At 44.6% G+C, this 17,644-nt stretch overlaps 1 protein-coding gene across 3 annotated transcripts; it reads right to left on the bottom strand.

Annotated features, from left to right (window-relative positions):
- Positions 1–695: 695 nt before the first annotated feature.
- Positions 696–13,418, bottom strand: LOC101575823 (dehydrogenase/reductase SDR family member 4). 3 transcript variants are annotated; one of them, XM_023707725.1, is made up of 8 exons: positions 13,223–13,417; positions 11,260–11,437; positions 6,590–6,691; positions 3,632–3,702; positions 3,480–3,531; positions 3,089–3,223; positions 2,593–2,648; positions 696–812 (listed from the first exon to the last, which is right to left on the bottom strand). In XM_023707725.1, the coding sequence occupies exons 1-8, from the start codon at positions 13,351–13,353 to the stop codon at positions 722–724; spliced, it is 816 nt and encodes a 271-aa protein (XP_023563493.1). In that variant the 5' UTR covers positions 13,354–13,417; the 3' UTR covers positions 696–721. The 3 variants fall into 3 exon arrangements, with proteins under 3 accessions (XP_023563493.1, XP_004647500.1, XP_012368487.1); XM_004647443.2 differs by having other exon boundaries at positions 722–1,139; positions 13,223–13,414; XM_012513033.2 differs by lacking the exon at positions 6,590–6,691 and having other exon boundaries at positions 722–1,139; positions 13,223–13,418.
- Between the last annotated feature and the right edge of the window lie 4,226 nt (positions 13,419–17,644).

The following is a 17,644-nucleotide window of genomic DNA, read 5'->3' as shown; positions in this document are numbered from 1 at the left end:
CGAGCGCTCCTCCCCCGCCCGGGAGCGCCGGGCCTCCCGCCCCGCCCGGAGAGTGCCGGACCGAGCATGCGCGCATCGCGCCGAGCCGCGTGAGACCCCGCGCGCGCTCTCGCCGACCCCTCCCGCGGGCTGCCTCGTGAACCACTCTGTGCGCATCGCGTGGTGTCCCCGCTGTCTCCAGGGCGCAAGGCAGCATTCGTGCTTTCTGTGCCACCCACTCCTTTCGGGCACTGAAGGTTGGAATCTCCCCACCCCATGCCTTTGTTGATGAGCCTGGGTGCCCCGCGCGGGTCGTCTTGTAAGGCCCCTCCCTTTAAAGCTGCCTGCTTAGGATCAGTCCAGCTTGTCCTTGCTGACCCTGGAGGGAATTCCAAATCAAGGGCGATGCGAGGAGAGGACCTGGCGGGATCTTGGGGCGTTCGTCCTTTCCTGCGTTTCCACTCAGCCTCGGGGATCCCCATGGCGTCCTTGGCACCCATCGCTGAGGGTGTGAGGCTGAGAGTAGCACCTGGGAGTTCCGGAGCCATCTCCTCCCAGCTGGCAGCTCTGCAGACACCTTCACCCCTGAGCTGCAAGCTCAGGTCCAGGAGATAGGGAGGAGGGATGGGGGATCCAGAGCTGCAGCCTGCCCAGACTTCTGCTCTCTGCTCACTTGCCATTCCTAAGCACCCCACACTGAGAAATGAACACACTGATTCAAAGCAAGGCGATCATTTGCATTTTATTTGCACCTCATTTGCAAGCTGTTAATTTCCAGCCTTGTTCCTTCCATTCCAGGTTCTCTCCCATCTCCCCTCAGGTTCCCCAGAGATCTAGGAAAAAGAATATTTGTTGGTCTCTGCCAAGGTAGACTCAGGCTTCTCCACAGGCTTGCACTGTGTTCTCAAGGCAGCCTTTATCCAAGGCCACAGCAACAGTGAGAACCCTCATCAAGACCACTTCATAGCTGGAAGGGGTGAACCTTCTCACAGGGCAGAACTGATTTTGTGGGGTGAGTAGTATGCTAGGCAGAGGTGTCCTGTCCTCAGAGGCGGGATGGGCTTCCTCCGCCTACCACCACTGTCTCCCCTGTGATGTAGCTGGCGTCTTCAGAGCACATGAAAGATACGATGCCTGCGCACTCCTCTGGCTTGCCGAGCCTGGAGGACAGGGAAACCAGGAAGCTAATAAAAAACAGGCAAGGCCCCATCACCTGGCCCAATGAAATGTGCTTAACCAAGAATTATTAGATAAATTTTCAGGCACAGTCTATGAGCTTACCATGGTAAGCTTACCAAGTTTGCCTACCGTGAGGATAATTTGTTATAGTTTAGTGAAGGAATAAATACTGTATTTGCAAGGCCAATCACAATTACATGCAAATCATACAGAGACACTACTTTTTAGAGAGATCAGAACACCAAAATCTAAAGTTGTATTGATAAAATGGTGAGTGATTATTTTCTACTTTAAAAGAATTGGCCTCACATGTGTACATGCTATTCAAATGTCAGGGAGCCTGTGATAGTAAATGATGTGTTTATAATGGTTTCTTTTGTACAGGTTCAATACAGACAACTTCTGTAGGAATTTATTATTGTACTTTTAGGTCACTGTTTTGTAAGAATGTGCTAATTCTCATTGTACTAGTGATTCCATAGTTAAACTGACTGCCATAGTGTACTATGGAGATAGGCAGAGTGAGTTGCTCAAATCTTGAAGGCCTAGAGTAGGTTCTCCAATCTAGCTGTATATTGCAGTCATTTGGAATTTGAGAGGTTTAACGAAAAGAGAAAAGATGTTCAGTTTCCACCTTGGGCCAAGTAAAGAAGAATCTTAGCTCTGGGGTCGGAACAACTGCAGTCTGGAAAGTGTCTCAGGTGATTCTAATGGGGATCCAGCATTGTAATGCATAGGGCTAGAACACTCATCGGTGTGCTAGATGACAATACCCAGATTTATATTAGTGTACTAGGTCTGCAGCTCATGCGTGCTGTCAAAATGACTTTGGGAAGACTGTATCTGGGATGTTTGGACCTGTAAAGAGATAGCCATTGCTGACAGTTGTCCTTGAGGGGTCAAGATGGAGAAGACAGACAAGAGTGTCCAAGAGCCAGAGAGTGGGGAGAAGTAGCAAACTTAAAGGAAAGACAATGCAGCAAAGGTGTCTGAACCATTTAGTCAGCCGACTAGGGAAAAGGGTAATTTCCTTATGCAAAGGAATCTGCAGCTTAGTAAAGCCCCTCATTCCTTTGCCTTAGATTGTAGGAACCTAAATTTTGGAAACATGAAGATCAGCTAACTAACTAAAAAACACAACTTTGGTTTTGGTTTGATTTCTGGTTTCCAGACATGCCCAAAGATGGAAGTACACAGGAAGAAAAAGAGTGTGTCACTTTGGCTCTGTTGAAACCTTGTTGCCTATGCTTTTTGTAGTGGATGCAGCCTCCTTGATAAGGCCTCTGCAGTGAAGGGTTTATGAACTTTGAAGTCTGTGAAGCAGGAAAGAGCATGGATGTGATATCTGTGGAACCAAGACAGTGAGCTGTGGGCTATGTTAAGGACCAGACATTTTTGCCTTTATCCCTCTTAATCATCCCGGTAATAGCTTACCTTCTAATACGCATGGACTCTTTTATGTTGTCCTCTCTTGCCTTATCCATCCACAACTGCAGGAAGATGGGAAATGGCTTTATGTGCAAATAGAGGAAATTGAGGGGCAGCAAAGGGAGGAAACTGTCCCCCATCAAATGAAAATGATGGAAAGACTCCTTTTATTCTCTATTGCTTCTTGGCTCCCAGCTCTCCTCACTGTTCTCTGTTCCATTCTTTTAGCCTCAATCTGTGACCAAGCCCCATGTATCTTGCTGCATCTCCTCCACTCTCATACACTTTAGGAGATATGAAACAATGTGAGTAGAATCTGAGTTCCAGTCTGTACACTGCACGTCAGGAAAGGAGTGTGTGTGGGTGTTGCCTGGGAAAGGCAGCTGGCATGGGGAGGGAACAGAAGTGGGTGAAAGCGCAGGATGCAGGTACTAGGATTCCCTATCCAAAAAGACGCATCCTTCAAAGGGCCCCAGGGGACTTCAGGATTTCCCTTCCTTACCACACTGCTGAAATTAGTCTTGATGAGTCCAGGTGCCAGGCAGTTGACTCTAATGTTCTTTGGAGCCAGCTCTAAGGCCAGGTTCTTGGTAAGGCCCAATAAGGCTGTTTTACTAACATTGTAAGGACCCAGGCCCTGGAGAAAGAAGAGAATGGTTTAGTCTGTTAGTTAGCAGGTCATTCTTGGTTCTTATTCAATGTCGATGCAATGGTCAGCAGGTGTCTCCTTAAAGGGTTGATCATAGTTACAAGTCATGGAGGCAGACATTTCTGGTGAGAAAAGACTTGGTGATGTGATTCTGAAATAGGACACATATTTCTCTGGCAACTAGAGGGGTGGGACGATGTGGAATGAAGAGCAGGCTAAGAGTGATGGGCAAAGGGGTTCTTACCGGAAATGGGGAGAAGCCTGCTATGGAAGACACAATCACTACTGAGCCACCTCTGGAAAAAAAAAGGGAGGTGATTCTTTTTCCACTGGAGACCACTGCCCTCAGCCCCTCTGGGGCCTGATCTCACCCATGCTCCCTCCCACTCTCTGTACCCTCGTTTCTCCATCTCGGGTACCACTTCTTTTGTTATCAGGGCTGTGGCCTTTACATTAATGTCCAGAATCTGAAACAGAGAGAAGGGGATACAACTTCAGAAGTGCTGGAAGGGTACAGTGATGAGGAGTCATGGTGTGCTCTCAGAATCTGTTTGTGAGAGCTGAGGCAGACTTCAGGGATAACTTGCTCAGGCCTGACAAGGAAAGAAGCCAGGGTTCAGGGAGATGCTCCTCTCACTAGCTCCTTTACCTGCATAGTGCACATGAGCTTGAGATGAGAAAGAATGGAGCCTGGGTCATCTCTTGTAATCAGCCAACTATGATGAGGCTAAGAATGAGCCTACATTCACAGGGCAGCTTTGAACTTGAGGTAAGTTTTCTTGGTGTTACTTCCAAGTGGGGAGAGCCTGGAATTGGATCTAGAGTGGTCTGTGCCCCTCAGTGAAGATGTGTTCTGACCCATGTACCTGAGGTGGTTCAGGTCCTTCTTTTGCTTCTGAGCTTAGAGAGTAGATGCTTGTGGGCCTGCAGGATGGATAACCTAGCTGGACATTTATCAGAAAGTGAGATCATGAGGTTCTCTCTGGGAAGCTGGGGCATAGGCCAAAATAAAAACCACCATGTTCCCAATTTAAGGCAATTGTAAGACCTTGTTTGCATTATTTTAATGTAAACAATATTGGGAGATATTCCTTCATGCCAAAAGTTTGAAATAGTTCAATCTTGGAAAAAAAAAACCAAAACCAAACAGTATTACAGCTCTCCCTCACCTAGATTCATTCACTGTTCACATTTTGCTTCATTTGTTCTGTGTGCTCATAGTTTTTATTTTAAATGAACCATTGAAATGTAGTTGCAGGGGCCGGGGAGATGGCTCAGAAGAATAAGCAATTCCCTGGCAAGCACAAGGGCCTGAGTTCAATCCCCAGTTTAAAAAAAAATGTAGTTGCAGACGTAACAATGCTGTACCCCTAAATGCCTTAGCATACATGTTCAAAGGCAAAAAACATTCTCTTGCACATCCACAATCCATTATCACACACAAAATTTAGCAATAATAATAGTAGTTTTCTCCTATTGTCTGCCTTTTATTTTGCACTTTATTTATAATTTGGATTTCTCATATAAGAAAAACCATGTGATATTTAGGCTTGTGTATTTGATTTACTTCACTTATGGACCCATTTGACTGTTTATCTTTCTTTTTGTTATAGTAGTACTTTTTTTTTTGTGGTATCAGGGATCAAGCTCAGGACATTGAGATTGCGACGCAAGCACTAATTCCACTGAGCTATCTCCCCGGCCCATAGTAGTACTTCTATTGTGTATACATATGACATTTTCTTGATCCATTCATCTGTTGATGGACACAAGCTGCTTCCAAGGATTAGCTATTATAAAAATTAGCTATTATAAATTGAGCCGCTATAAACATGGGTATGCATGTATCTCTGTAATACGACAACTTTAACTCTTTCAGGAAGATACCTAGAAGGGAACAACAGAGTCAAATGGAATTTCTATTTGAAGTTTTCTGAAGAATTTTCATACTGATATCCTTAGTGTTTGTACCAGTTTACACTCCCACCAAGAGTGAAGAAGGGTCACCACTCACTCTGAAGTCTCTCTAGCACTTGTTATTATTTCATTTCTTGCAATAGCCATTCTATCTGGAATGATACAGAATTGTAGTGTTGTTTTAATTTGCATGATTTTGAATGGCCAGTGATGCTGAACATTCTTCATGTGCTTATTGGCCATCTGTACTTCATTTGAGAAGTGTCTATTCATTTCAGATGCCCAGCTTTTTATTGGGTCTTTACATTTGGAGATCTTTACTCCTTTGAGGAGTAGCCTGAAAAGGTTTTTCCTATTCTGTAGGGTGTCTCTTCACTCTGTTGGTGGTTTTTTTGTCCATATAGAAGCTTTTTAACTTGATGTGATCCCATTTGTTGATTCTTGTTACTATTTCTTGTGCTATCAGGGTTCTGTTCAGTCTTTGCCTATGTCTTCAAGAGTTGTACTTTGATAATAGCAGTTTTATATACTGTATTGTCTATAATACTGTCAATCACTCATCTCAGTGTGCCTCGGGGGTGGGACCGGCACAGCAGGCCCGGGGATTGGACTCCAGGCCCCTGAGTCTGCCTAAACAGGCGCTTTAATCCATCGTGCTATTTGGCCGGCCCTGTGTTTAGAAATTATTGAAATCGGTGTAACAAGTAAAATGATGGGAGATGTCGCTAAAATAATGTCAGTAAATTTAGTATTTACAAATCATGTGGATATATTATCCTTAGTAAAAAAAGACAAATAGTTTAATTAAAGCTTTATAATTAAACGATGTAGGTGTGTGAAATATATTATGAATACGATGTAAACATAGGTCACCACATAAAATTTAATATTCCAACATTTGAATTGAGACATCTGGCTCTCAGATTTTCACAGTATGTGGTTAAGAAGAAGAGGTTAGGTCTTTTTCAAAGGCTGTATGCTATAAAGCAGCAACTTTAGTCTTGTCACCAGAACTGTTATTTCACCTAACTAGCGGCAATTAATGTTTCTCAACTAATGAAAAAGCATTTGTTTTTGGCAGCTAAAAAGGGGATGGGTGGGTGTGTAAGTTTAAGTGTATTAGTTGTTGGCCTATTAGCTGCCACATCTCTGCTGGAAATAAACCAGGAAGCAGAGCGTGGGTAAGCACACTGTGTGAGAGAGCTGGGAAAGGAGGCAGAAGGTAGCTAGCAGAGAACAAATGGAAGGCAAAACGGGAGAGAAGCAGAGATGAAAGAGAAGAGCAGGACAGAGGAAGCCACCCCTCACTTGCCCTTGACCGGGTGCCTGCCAGGTGTGTGGCACATCCCATGTACATGGCACTTAATGAAGACATTCTAAAATCAGAATGTTGAATATTTTCTGAGGCCTGCCCCTTGCTGCTTAAACTTTTCTCACCTTGTCCCATACGTCCTCAGTGACATCCATCAGGTTTCCAAAGAAGGGGTTGACAGCAGCGTTGGAGACCAGGATATCAATACCTCCATGAAGTTTCACAGCCTAGAGAGAGGAGGAGGTCTGGGTGAGGGCTTAGGTAAGTCAGGCAGGTCCATTTATCAATGTTCATAAGAAATAACTTCTTAAGAACAGTTGTCAAAATTACCTCTCCTTTTCTTGAAACATTTTCTCTCTAAAGCTACCATAATCTTTGCTGCTAACCATTAAAGGTTGTCTTATTTCTGTGGTAGTCTTTCTAGCCTCCTTTACTTCTAAGGATGTCTCTGACCTTTTGCTCTTTTCTTTGCATCTTCTCTTGGGAGGAATGCCTTCATTTTCATGCCTTCAACTCTTGCAAAGTCTATTTCTAGATCTCACTCCTCTATTCACAGAGTATTACAGACACAATTCCCCAAATGTTTGCTGTTTGGTTTCCTTGAATGAGTTACCATGATCTCAAGAGTCAACCTGTCCATACTTACCTGAATGGAGAAACTGGTTTAAATAGACCCATGAAAGGTCTCCAGTGGGAGGGGCCTTGAACATTTGGCCCAATGTCCTTTGGTGGAGGTGATGAAAATGTGGTCACTGAAGTTGATCTTTTAAGATATTAGTGACTCACTAATGATGCATTAGGGTTGGCTACAAACAGAAAGCCCGCTCACTTGGTGTCTGAGAGAGGTAAAAGGGTTTGTTCAGGGAACAAAGCTAATGGTGGCAGAATGGAGATTAAGTCTGCTAGTGTCCTTTGTAGTACAGAGCTAGTTCATAAGAGCCCTTTGAAAGTAAGTTGGATCACTATGAAACCGGCTGCTGGAGCACCACAGTGGTGAAGACACTAGCCTGCGTTTAAAACACTTCTACACTTAGCTTTGATGCCATTTTCTCTCTTCTTTTTTGGCCCATCGGCACAGAAGATTCAAGGCAGAAACTGAGGTTTAAATTGAGAAAGCCAAGAAAGAAGATATCTCAGCTCCTTAATAAGTTGTTAGCAGGTGGTGAAGGCACATGCAGCAGTAGTAACTGGCCAAGGAGAACCAGCCAACAAAGGTTTTCAGTACTAAACCACCCTGGAGCCAGACTTTACATTTGCCCCAAACTGGCAATTTTGATGCCTTAGGCAAGTAACACTAAATGGGCCCTTGATCAACTTTGTGCCTCATATTTGGCACAGGAGGGGTGTTAGTAACAATGTATACCATCTGCTACCTTCTCCTTTTAACTAATTATTCCTGCTAACGAGGTGCTAAGCTCAGTTGTTTCTACACAGCTAAAGGAATTCCTGGGCTGTCAACATGCACATTTGACAAAATTTAAAGTCACACAATCTTTTAAAACCAGTACCTTCTTGTGCCCTGTAAATGTTAGTGTTGTGCCACAAAGCCCTGTGATCTTTACTTGCCTTGGCTCTGTCCAAGTCTCACAGATGAAGCTGGAGGTGAAGTGTATGTGTTTGGGTGGGGAGAGGACAGAAGATTGTCCCAGAATCACCTGGGGAGCTAGGGGAGAAGTCTGTTTGTTTCCATTAAAAATTATTTTTATTAGTACTTGTTTACAGTACATGATTACATCCATCTTGGGGAGTTGGTATATGTACATAATACATCTTAGTTCTTTTTATGACTCCTCTTCCTCTTCCTTTTCCTCCTTCTCACCTCCTTCCATCTCTTGGTTCCCAATTCAGGCTAGCTTTGAAGTCACTATGTAGCTGAGGATGGCCTGCATCAGTCTCCCAACTCCTGGTATTACAGGTGTGAGAAATTGTGCCTGGTGAGAAGGCTGGTTTTGAGTGAAGAGACAGAACCATAAAGAGGAAAGAGAAAGATACCTATGAACTTTTCTTTAAAGGTCTTGCTCTGAATTGCATGATTACTACACATAGTTAGGAGTTGTCTGTGTCCTGACATTTATTTACGTTTTTAAAGAAACAGTATAATCAAGAGGAGAAGCTGCAAATCTGGTTTCCATTCACTGCCTTGAGAAGCATAGTGTGAATTAGGATGGCAAGGGTAGTAGCCATTCCCAGGGCAGCAGCTTTTCTCTTTGTATGCTAACAGCTGACAATAGGCAGAATGCCTCTCAAATTGCCTATCATTTCCTACCCTGACATTGTTCGTACAGACTTCAAAAATTGACTCAGTCCTCCTATTTCTAATGTCTAGACATGTGGTTGGAATCATCTCGGTTGGTTTCCACTAAATGTCGCTTGGGCAGTATATTCTGATCCCATTGCCACTGCTCTAGATGTGTAAGAAACAATGGCTTCTTCACTAATGTCCTCGGTCCAGGGTGTTCTCAGTTTATCCTTCCTGCCACTGCCAGGCTGTCCTTCCTGAACTGTTTCAACTTGCTTAAAGTCTCAAATTTTTCCTTAGTTCTTACATAGATATCCAAAAGCCTTTTGGGCAGACCGAGGGAATCTGCTGTCCCTGTTCCTCCCATGCAGTGCACTTCTCACACTACTCCTGGGCCCGTGCATTCTGCTTTGGTCTTGGAGACTTCCCTTCTCTTTTCCTGTCCCTCCTTGGCTGTGTGCTTAGTTTTCAGGGTCATCTGAAATCCCACTCTCACTCTGTCTTTCCACTTCCACTCACTTCTACCCATTCCTCAAGGCCTAGCTCAAATCCCACTTCTGAGCCAGAGTTGCAGGACCCACTCAGTGGATCTCGTTGGGAGAGTGTGGGGAGGATGTTTTCCCAGTAGGATTTTTTTTTTCTAGTGTTGGAGATTAAACCCAGTGCCTTTGCACTGTGCTATATCCATAGCACATTTTCTTTTCCTTTTGTCTTTTTTTTTTTTTTTTTTTCTCGGAACCAGGGATTGTCTTTTGTCTTTTTGAGACAGGTTCTCACTGTGGAGCCCAGGCTGACCTTAAACTCATAGCAATCCTTCTGCCTCAGCCTCCTGAGTACTGGGATCATAGGCATGTGCCACCACATCTATCTTACAGTTCTTTCTTTACTTTTTCATCTTGAGACAGGGCCTCACTAAGTCATCAAATTGCCCAAGGGCTTGAATTTACGATCTTCCCCTCCCAGAGGCATGCACCACTAAACCCAGTTAGGATTCTGACATCAAATTACATGAGGCCTTGGATTCAGTGCTCAGAATTAGAAAAGAAAATTGCTACATACATTTTACATGGCTAGTCACTGGTCGGTCAAGCTCCTGAATGTCTCCCTTCACTTTCAGGATTAAAGTCCTAATCTCAGGCTCTGTCCAGCAACTGTGCCAGGCAGGGTGATCTTCTTGGACTCACATTTGACCTTTGGCAATGCATATTTGAGCATCTGCCAAAGATTCCTTAAAAAAGGAATTACCTTATTCTGCCCACTATACTACTGTAGAACATAATCTAAGAGCCTTCTCTTCTAAGATTACTCAGGTTATTTCCACCTTCCAAATTGTTTTCACAATCTATACTTTCCCTTTGTGTAAGGTTCTCTCATTCACTCCAGGAAATACAGTAAATACCCTAACCCTTCAGGGAAGAGGAGTCTAGGTGGTATATATTTTCTTTTTTCTTTCTGTGGTATCAGGAATGGAACTCAGGGCCTCGCCTTTGCCAGGCAGGCACTGTGCTGCTGAACTACACCCAGCCCCATATTTTCTTTTCTTTTCTTTTTTTTTTTAAAGTTATTTTTTTTAAATCATTGGTACATTTTATTTATTTATTTATTTTTAAACATTTATTTATTTGTGTGTGTGTGTGTGTGTGTGTGGCCAGCTCAGCCCACCAGGGGGCAGGGCTGGCTGGCATGTGGTGCTGGGGGATCGAACCGTGGTCCCTGTGCTTTGGCCAAGCTTGTTCTAAGTAGGTGCTTTAGACCACTGAGCCATCTCACCAGCCCCAGCCCCATATTTTCTTGTGTAGCTAGAAAACTTCTGTCAAGTTCCACCGACACTGGCTTTGACATATTGAGACTAAAATCCATATGGGTGCCTAAAGGCTGGCCTTATGCTAATGGAGCAGTGCCCAGCAGTGTGTAGGCTGCCAGGAAAGGAAGGGAGCTTGGTAGGTCTGGGTTGAATCACAGTTGTTTCCTTACTGGCTGTGGGACACTGGAAAGTGTCTCCAGCTATCTGAACCCATCTATGCAAACAGGCAGAACAGTCTTTGCCTTACTTGAGTTGTTGGCAGGTTTAGAGAAAACCCGTGTAGGGTTCTGAACACAGTAAAGAGCACATACAGTGACTAAAATACAATGGGCTTCTCCAGGAAGCTCCAAGGGACACTAAACCAAAGAACAAGGTATCGTTTACTAGCTCAGAGGTGGGAATATCTATTTTGTGATTGCATTTACCCTTCTCATCTGCTCAGTGACCTAGGAAACTACTAGAGAACCAAGACCAGCTGTTTCCGGTGTCAGCCCAAAGGAAAATGCTGGGCTGAAGCATTAGAGTGGTTTTTGATTCTTTGACTGGGATGGATGGTTCTTAGGCTTTAAGATATGGAAACAGCAGTAAGTGACACAATTAAACATTGCTGGTGGCTTGGTATGAGTATATGAATACACTGCTATGTGTTAGTTAATAGCGCTTGGGTGGATTTCATTAATGCTGTCTAGGAAAGCTCAGATTGGCTCCCTTCTGCCACCTCCTGGCTCAGTGCCCACGTCCCTGCTGCTCACCGTGGCCACCAGCTGCTTTCGGTCCTCGGCCTTCCCCACGTGGCACACAGTGCCTGTCACGCTCAGCCCTTCCCCCTTCAGTGTGGCCACTGCGCGGTCCACGTTCTGCTGCTTCCGGCTGCTGATGACCACATGGGCCCCATCTTGGGCCAGACGCCGGGAGATGGCAAAGCCGATCCTGCAGAAAAAGACGCACCAAGACGGTCTACAACTGCACAGGTTAAAAGGCTGTGTTACGCTTTGTGTCTAGATGCTCCCCCAAAGTCTCATGCAGCTGTAAGGTTTTTTCAGAGGTTGTGGAATTGATTTAGGATAGTTTTGGTTAGCATTAAGGATGTGAGTGCTACTTGTGTCCTAGGACAGGTAGCCTACATCCAATATAAGGGACAGAAAGAGTCTTGTCTCTACCTCCCCTCTTGTTTTGCTACCTTCGGCCTGCAGTAAATTGGTCTCCTCTGAAAAGCCACCCTGCCTTGAAGCCAGCTGATAATGGATTGAAACCTCTACAAACTATGAGTAAAATAAACCTTTTCCCCTTCAAATTTGGGTGCCAGGTATTTTGTTTCAACAGTGATGGAAAAGAAACTAAGAAAGGCTGTGAGCATGAGCTCTGAGTCAGAATGCCTATATTTGGGTTTTAGGTCTCCCTCTGTATGATTAGATATAAAATAGGCTTCATGGCACAGCTGTTACCATCAGGTAGTTATGCTGTCTCAGTTACTCTTCTTGTTGCTGAGACAAATACCAGACACCCAAAAGAAAGGAAGGAAAGGTTTATTTAGCTTACAGTTAGTGGAGGTTTCAGTCCATACTCACTGGTTCAGCCATCCATGGCAGCAACAAAGAGCTCGAGAACAAAGGGAGGGGCAGCAACTGGAAAGCCTCTCTTCCCTCCTGACATTGTAAGGCAGATTACCCACCCCAGGGCCAGGGTGTAATCCTCACACCTGCTATCCCAGCATTGGATCAAGAATCAATCACAAACTCCAGAAGTCACCCCATGACTGCATGAGGCTTTGGTGGGACAACTAGACACAAACCATAACACATGCTTACCTCATTTGATTATGATCTTGTCCCTTAGCCTCTATCCCGAGGAATTGACATCATCCTCCACAGGCCCTAATCCTGATAAAAGGCCCCATACCCAATGAGAACTGAGGGGGAGAGAAATATGTCGGGTGTCCTGTAGCAGCCATATTTATCATTTGAAGTTCTCACTGGAAAGAACACTGGAAACATCTCCCTTGCTGGAGTACATCATCTCCAAAGTTCTAACCTTAGTTATGTTTTGGGGTACATGGAAAAGGGTGGTTAATGTAATGTAAATATTCCCCTGGGAGTAAGGGCTCTATATTTTACATTTGTCAGTCATTAGCATTTCTCAATACATCTGATTTCAGATTTGTGAGGAGCTAGTGTGTAGCAAAGTCCCATAGGAATGAGAAACAGGACAGAGGAGCTGTGGGTGACATACAGGCAGAGTAGGCTAAAGTGCACGGACCTAAACAAACATCACTTCATGTGGGTCTTGTGTCCCGCCTAGGTTAGAGGTGATGTTGCTTTAGGAGACTGGTCAGGACACCAAATCGGGTGTCTGGAACCCTATAGTGGATGGGTGGAGATAGTGAAAGGCAATCTGTAGTTTTAGATTTCTGGTCTTCCCAGACTCTAGGCGGCGCTGTTGATTGGGGCAGCCCAGCACACGCGGAGCCTGGATCTGTGGGGGCAGCACCAAGCTGGCAACCTTGGGCAAGGTAGCGGGGACAGGAGGGCTGGCAGTGGAGGGTCCAGAACCTGGGGATTCCGAGGAACTTCAGATGGACCACGTGGTTGCTTCTTGCTTTAGGGTCGGGTTCTGGCGGCCTTTGAGGCCTGACCACAGGGCCTTTGGAGACAAAAAATAAGAGGCCACCTGTTTCCAGACACCTCGAACCTCCGAGACACCAGCCCAGGCACTCACCCGTCGGTGGAGGCCGTGACGAGAGCCACCTTGTTTGCGAGCGGTTTCTGGCGGTCCACCCCGGAGCTAGCCATCCTCACGGATCTCCACGCCCGAGCACAGCCGCCCAGCCGCAGTCCCGCTTTAAGCATGGCCCAGGCACCAGGGCTGGGCTTTCGCCTCTGGGAGGTGAATGCTCGATAGGACAGGGAGGCAGGACGAGGGGCGGGCTGAGCTGGGAGTCGGCCGCACGCGTCCCCTGCCGGCGCACGGCGCAGTGTCCCGCCGTCATTCTGTTGTGCACCGCCGGCTCTTGCCTGGCCCGAGAGAATGAACTCCTGGTCCGAGATTCCTTAGGGTCTCCCTCCCTTCAGGAACCTCCGCTTTCCAACTCCCTCTTTCTACAAGTGCTTACTTTTTTTTTTTTTTTTTTTTTTTTTTTAATGTGATGGGGAATGATGTGGTGAGGAGACTTGAGTTAGTTTCTTTTGCTTTCCAAAACCTCAAAACGCAATTCCTTGTTAAGAAAGTGTAGCTCTGTGTAGATGACAGTGCACGGGAGGACAGATGTTTGGAGAATGCCTTTGGAGGTGAGGCCTGTGGTCTTTCAGGAGTTCACCACATGAAGGCAGAGGAGACGTGATGGCGAGTTTCTGGCCTAAGTTTGGTACTGTCTTTCCCTCTGGTTCAGGGTCTCCTCCATCTTTAGAGATGGAGGGCGGACTATGGTCACTATTGTAATCAGTGTCCAGAGACAGAGACCCCGGCTCATCCAGGGGGGCTTCTCATTTTATAGTAACTAAATAGTAACAAGGCTGCTTGAGGGTCCTCTAGCCAGTGGTGAAAGTACAGACTCAGGAGCCCTCAAATTCTCCCTAATCACTGTCTCTAGGTCTTAGCCTCTATCCTAGTTCAATAAATATTTGCTGAATATAAAAGTGCTTTATGAATGGTAAACTACTAAACACACAGTAATTATTGCCACCACATAATAATTATTATTGCTGCCACAGGCCAGACTCTTCATCTGTGAACTGAGGATGTGGACTAGATGATGAATAAAGTCCTCACCGGCTATAAATTCTGTGTTCAAGACTTCAGCCTCCATTTCTGCCAAGTGTGCTGAAATGATCTCCCTCCTGGGTTTCTGAGAGAATTAATAAATCTGGATGGCTTATGGTACACTCCAGAAAGGCCTCAGCAAGCCCGAGTGCAAGCTTCTAAATTGTTTTAACCCAGTGGGTTCCAGATGCCAGACAGAGAAGCAGTGCTTGTTATGGCACTGTTTTCACTAGTTTGAGGCAAAATGAAAAAAAAAAAAAATAAAGATAATATAGTGAATTTCATCATATTGACCTTAACAGTTCTTTATGTTGAATTGTGCCTTTTATAGGCTTTTTGGTATTTGTCCTTTCAGAAAATATGATGAAAGAGAGGGAGGGAGGGAAGGGGAGAAGTGGGTAAGTGGCGGTGAAAAGAATTAAGATGTGTTATGTACATATACCAGCTCCCCACAGTGGATGTATGTACCCCAAACATCCACTAATAAAAGAAAAAGATGAGGGAAACAGATGGGCAGGTTTAGAAGTGCTATTAGTTGGTGAAATCATCCATTTGTCAACCTTATGTCAGTCACTACAATTAGAGTTTATGGAATTTTGGTCTAGGAAATCTAGAACTGGAGATCACTGTTTCATACAATTCATGCTTGCTAAAGGTCCATTGAGTGTATGTATTGGTCAGTTGATCACCTGAAACAAGGATTTCAACATTCCACAAGGGGGTATGAATAGCAAGTGAAATAACAGTCATGCACTGGATTTATGGTATATATAAAAAAAGTTACAGTTGTGGTATACTCAGCACATCCTGATGAGATAAGAGAACCTAAGTCTAATTTTCCCCATGTCAGAGGAAAACTGACTCTGACTGGTGCCCCTCAGTCTGAGTCTCATGAATTATTGACAGAGTCTGGATAGTGCCACATTCCTCTTTTCTTCTTCACTGTTCAGAGTTAATGCACTGTGGGAACACTTCCCAGCTCCTGACCTGAGTGTGAGGCTGGGGGAAGGGGCACAGGACTGCAGCAGGGGTTCTCAGGGCCTGGCTCAGAGGGGCAAACCTGCAGGGCTTAATCTATCTTTACCTGTTTTCCAGAGGTGGACAGCCAGATGTAGGGGCTGAGAATTAGGGTGGAGAGTAAGTGAGGAAGGCCACACTTCAAGAGCAAAGGATTCTGGGAAAAGAGAATTCTGGCCTGAGAGATTGGTAAATATCACCTGACCCCTCCTGGTCTGGGCAGGACTGAAATTTGGTCTCTAGTACCTTTCTTTTGGAAGAACACAAGAGACATTAAGGAGAGGATCTGTGAAGAGAAAAGGATAGAAGGAAGTCAAGAAGTGTGGGGATTTTTGGCTTTTACTTTTCATCAGAGTAAAAGTTTGTTGAAAGTCATGGGCAATCTCGGCGGGGTGGGGGGAAACACATGCATGTGTGGGAGTATCTGTTTGAAACAGGAATTTTTTTTAATGATCAGAATATATTTATTGGGGGAAAGAAAGCTTCTGTCCAAGAGAGGGATGGAAGGGGGGCCTGAGAGGATTGTTCCCAGTTGAAACAGGAACTTTAATAGGCCATGAGATTGTTCTTGTTTGGAGTTGATACCCTCTGCCTATCTAGAGGAAATGTCCGTGATGGAGGCTGGTGCTCCTGTCTTCAAAGGCTGCCTGGGGTCCAGAAGGAGTTTACCTTGGATGGGATCTATTTCTTGCATTTTGCAATAGCCATCCTACTTTGGTCATTGAGACATGCATGACTGATACTGACGTCATGAGAAACCAGCATAGGGACAAAAGACAGACAAACTCATGGGTCCTTAATCTGTTACTTATTGAAAGCATGATTTGTGTTTTCTTCTGAAGTGGTCAGGGACTTGAAAGTTTTTTTCTTTTTTTTTCCCCAGAAAGTTGTTTTTTTTTAGTGGGCCCATAGATGTTCAACAGATAACTAAAAGTAGAACAAATCTTTATCTTTAATTTGTATTCTTCTGTGTGTATGTGTACATGTATGTGTGTGTGATGGGGAGTTGATATAAGGTCCCTGCTTTATATAGGCTGGCCTTGAACTCACAATTTTGCCACAGCTTCCTGAGTGCTGGGATTATGGGAATGTGCCAGCAGTCCTTGTATATCTATCTCTCGGCTGATCTACCCAGACCTACATTTAGACATGTAAATCATTTAGAAAGTGACTGTCTACAAGCTGGGAATACAGTACAAGGTTGATTAACCATAGATTTACATAATTTATCTAATACTCCTTCAAGATTGAAGACACCAAAGATAAGAAATTCACGGGGGCGGGGGCTGCCCCTTAGCTCAGTTCTTTAAGTGGCTGCTTCAACAAAGCAGTCAGGCTCAGGTTGCTGTGGTTCGATCCCCACAACACAAGACAGCCAGTCATGCCTTGAAGGCATTCGGTGCAAAAAAAAAAAAAAAAGAAATTCACAGGGACATTCAGCTACCAAGAGTACCCACACATACCCAGTCTTTTCTCTAAACTTATAGTCACCTTGGATTTCAGGAAGACCCCTGACTCAAGCAAAGACTAAATTGTCCACCTATGTAATAAAGATTTCTCCCTAGGTCATCTTGCAAAATCAGAACTGAGATAATAACTAACCAGACCTTAGTCCCACTTAGTATACTCATTTTTTAAAAAAATTTTTTGAGACATGGTCTCACCATATAGCCAGACCAGCCTTGAACTCACTTGTGTTGCCCAGGCTGCCTTCCAACTAGTGGTGATCCTCCTTCCTCAGCCTCCAAGGGCTGGGGTTACAGGAGTGCATCACCATGCTTAGCTATTTCTTTATTAATGGGCCAGTGTGATCTTATTTATCAGAGCTGGGTCCCCTTTAGCTCCTCAAGCTGAAGTTCCTTCCCATTTTCTCTTGCTTTTTAGCTCTGCCTAATAAATCTTCCGAGGGTGCTCACCTCTGCATCCTGAACTGCCTTTCTGTGATGAGAGTAAAGATCCTACTGGGGCAAGTGGAAGGCACACTCTCCTCTTTGGGGGATGCCATTGAATCCTGTTGATGATAACACCAGTCAGGCATGGGCAGTGGGGGAGGGCAGGTGTGTGGCTGGCCCAACTGCAAAGCAGGGATAGTAGTAAGATAGCACTATTTATTAAGAACTTAGTGCTAACAATTGAGTGGTTCTAATAAATTTTATTGACTTTTAATCTAATTAAGTGGTATTTTTTCCTTTTGTTTTGCATTTTTAAATTTTCATATGTGAAATCAGAGTGAGTTGTGATAAACTGATCCATTGTCAATATTTTATAGCTATATTTTGTTTTTTTCCGGAAATATTGGAGGTTTTTTTTTTTTTTTTTCAGTACCAGGGATCAAACTCTGGACCTTGTACTTGCCAGGCAGGC

Source organism: Octodon degus, unplaced genomic scaffold, assembly GCF_000260255.1.
Source record: "Octodon degus isolate 3935 unplaced genomic scaffold, OctDeg1.0 scaffold00307, whole genome shotgun sequence".
Classification (NCBI taxonomy): Eukaryota; Metazoa; Chordata; class Mammalia; order Rodentia; family Octodontidae; genus Octodon; species Octodon degus.
The sequence above is the reverse complement of the archived record's forward strand: the minus strand, read 5'-3'. Positions and strand labels throughout refer to the sequence as shown.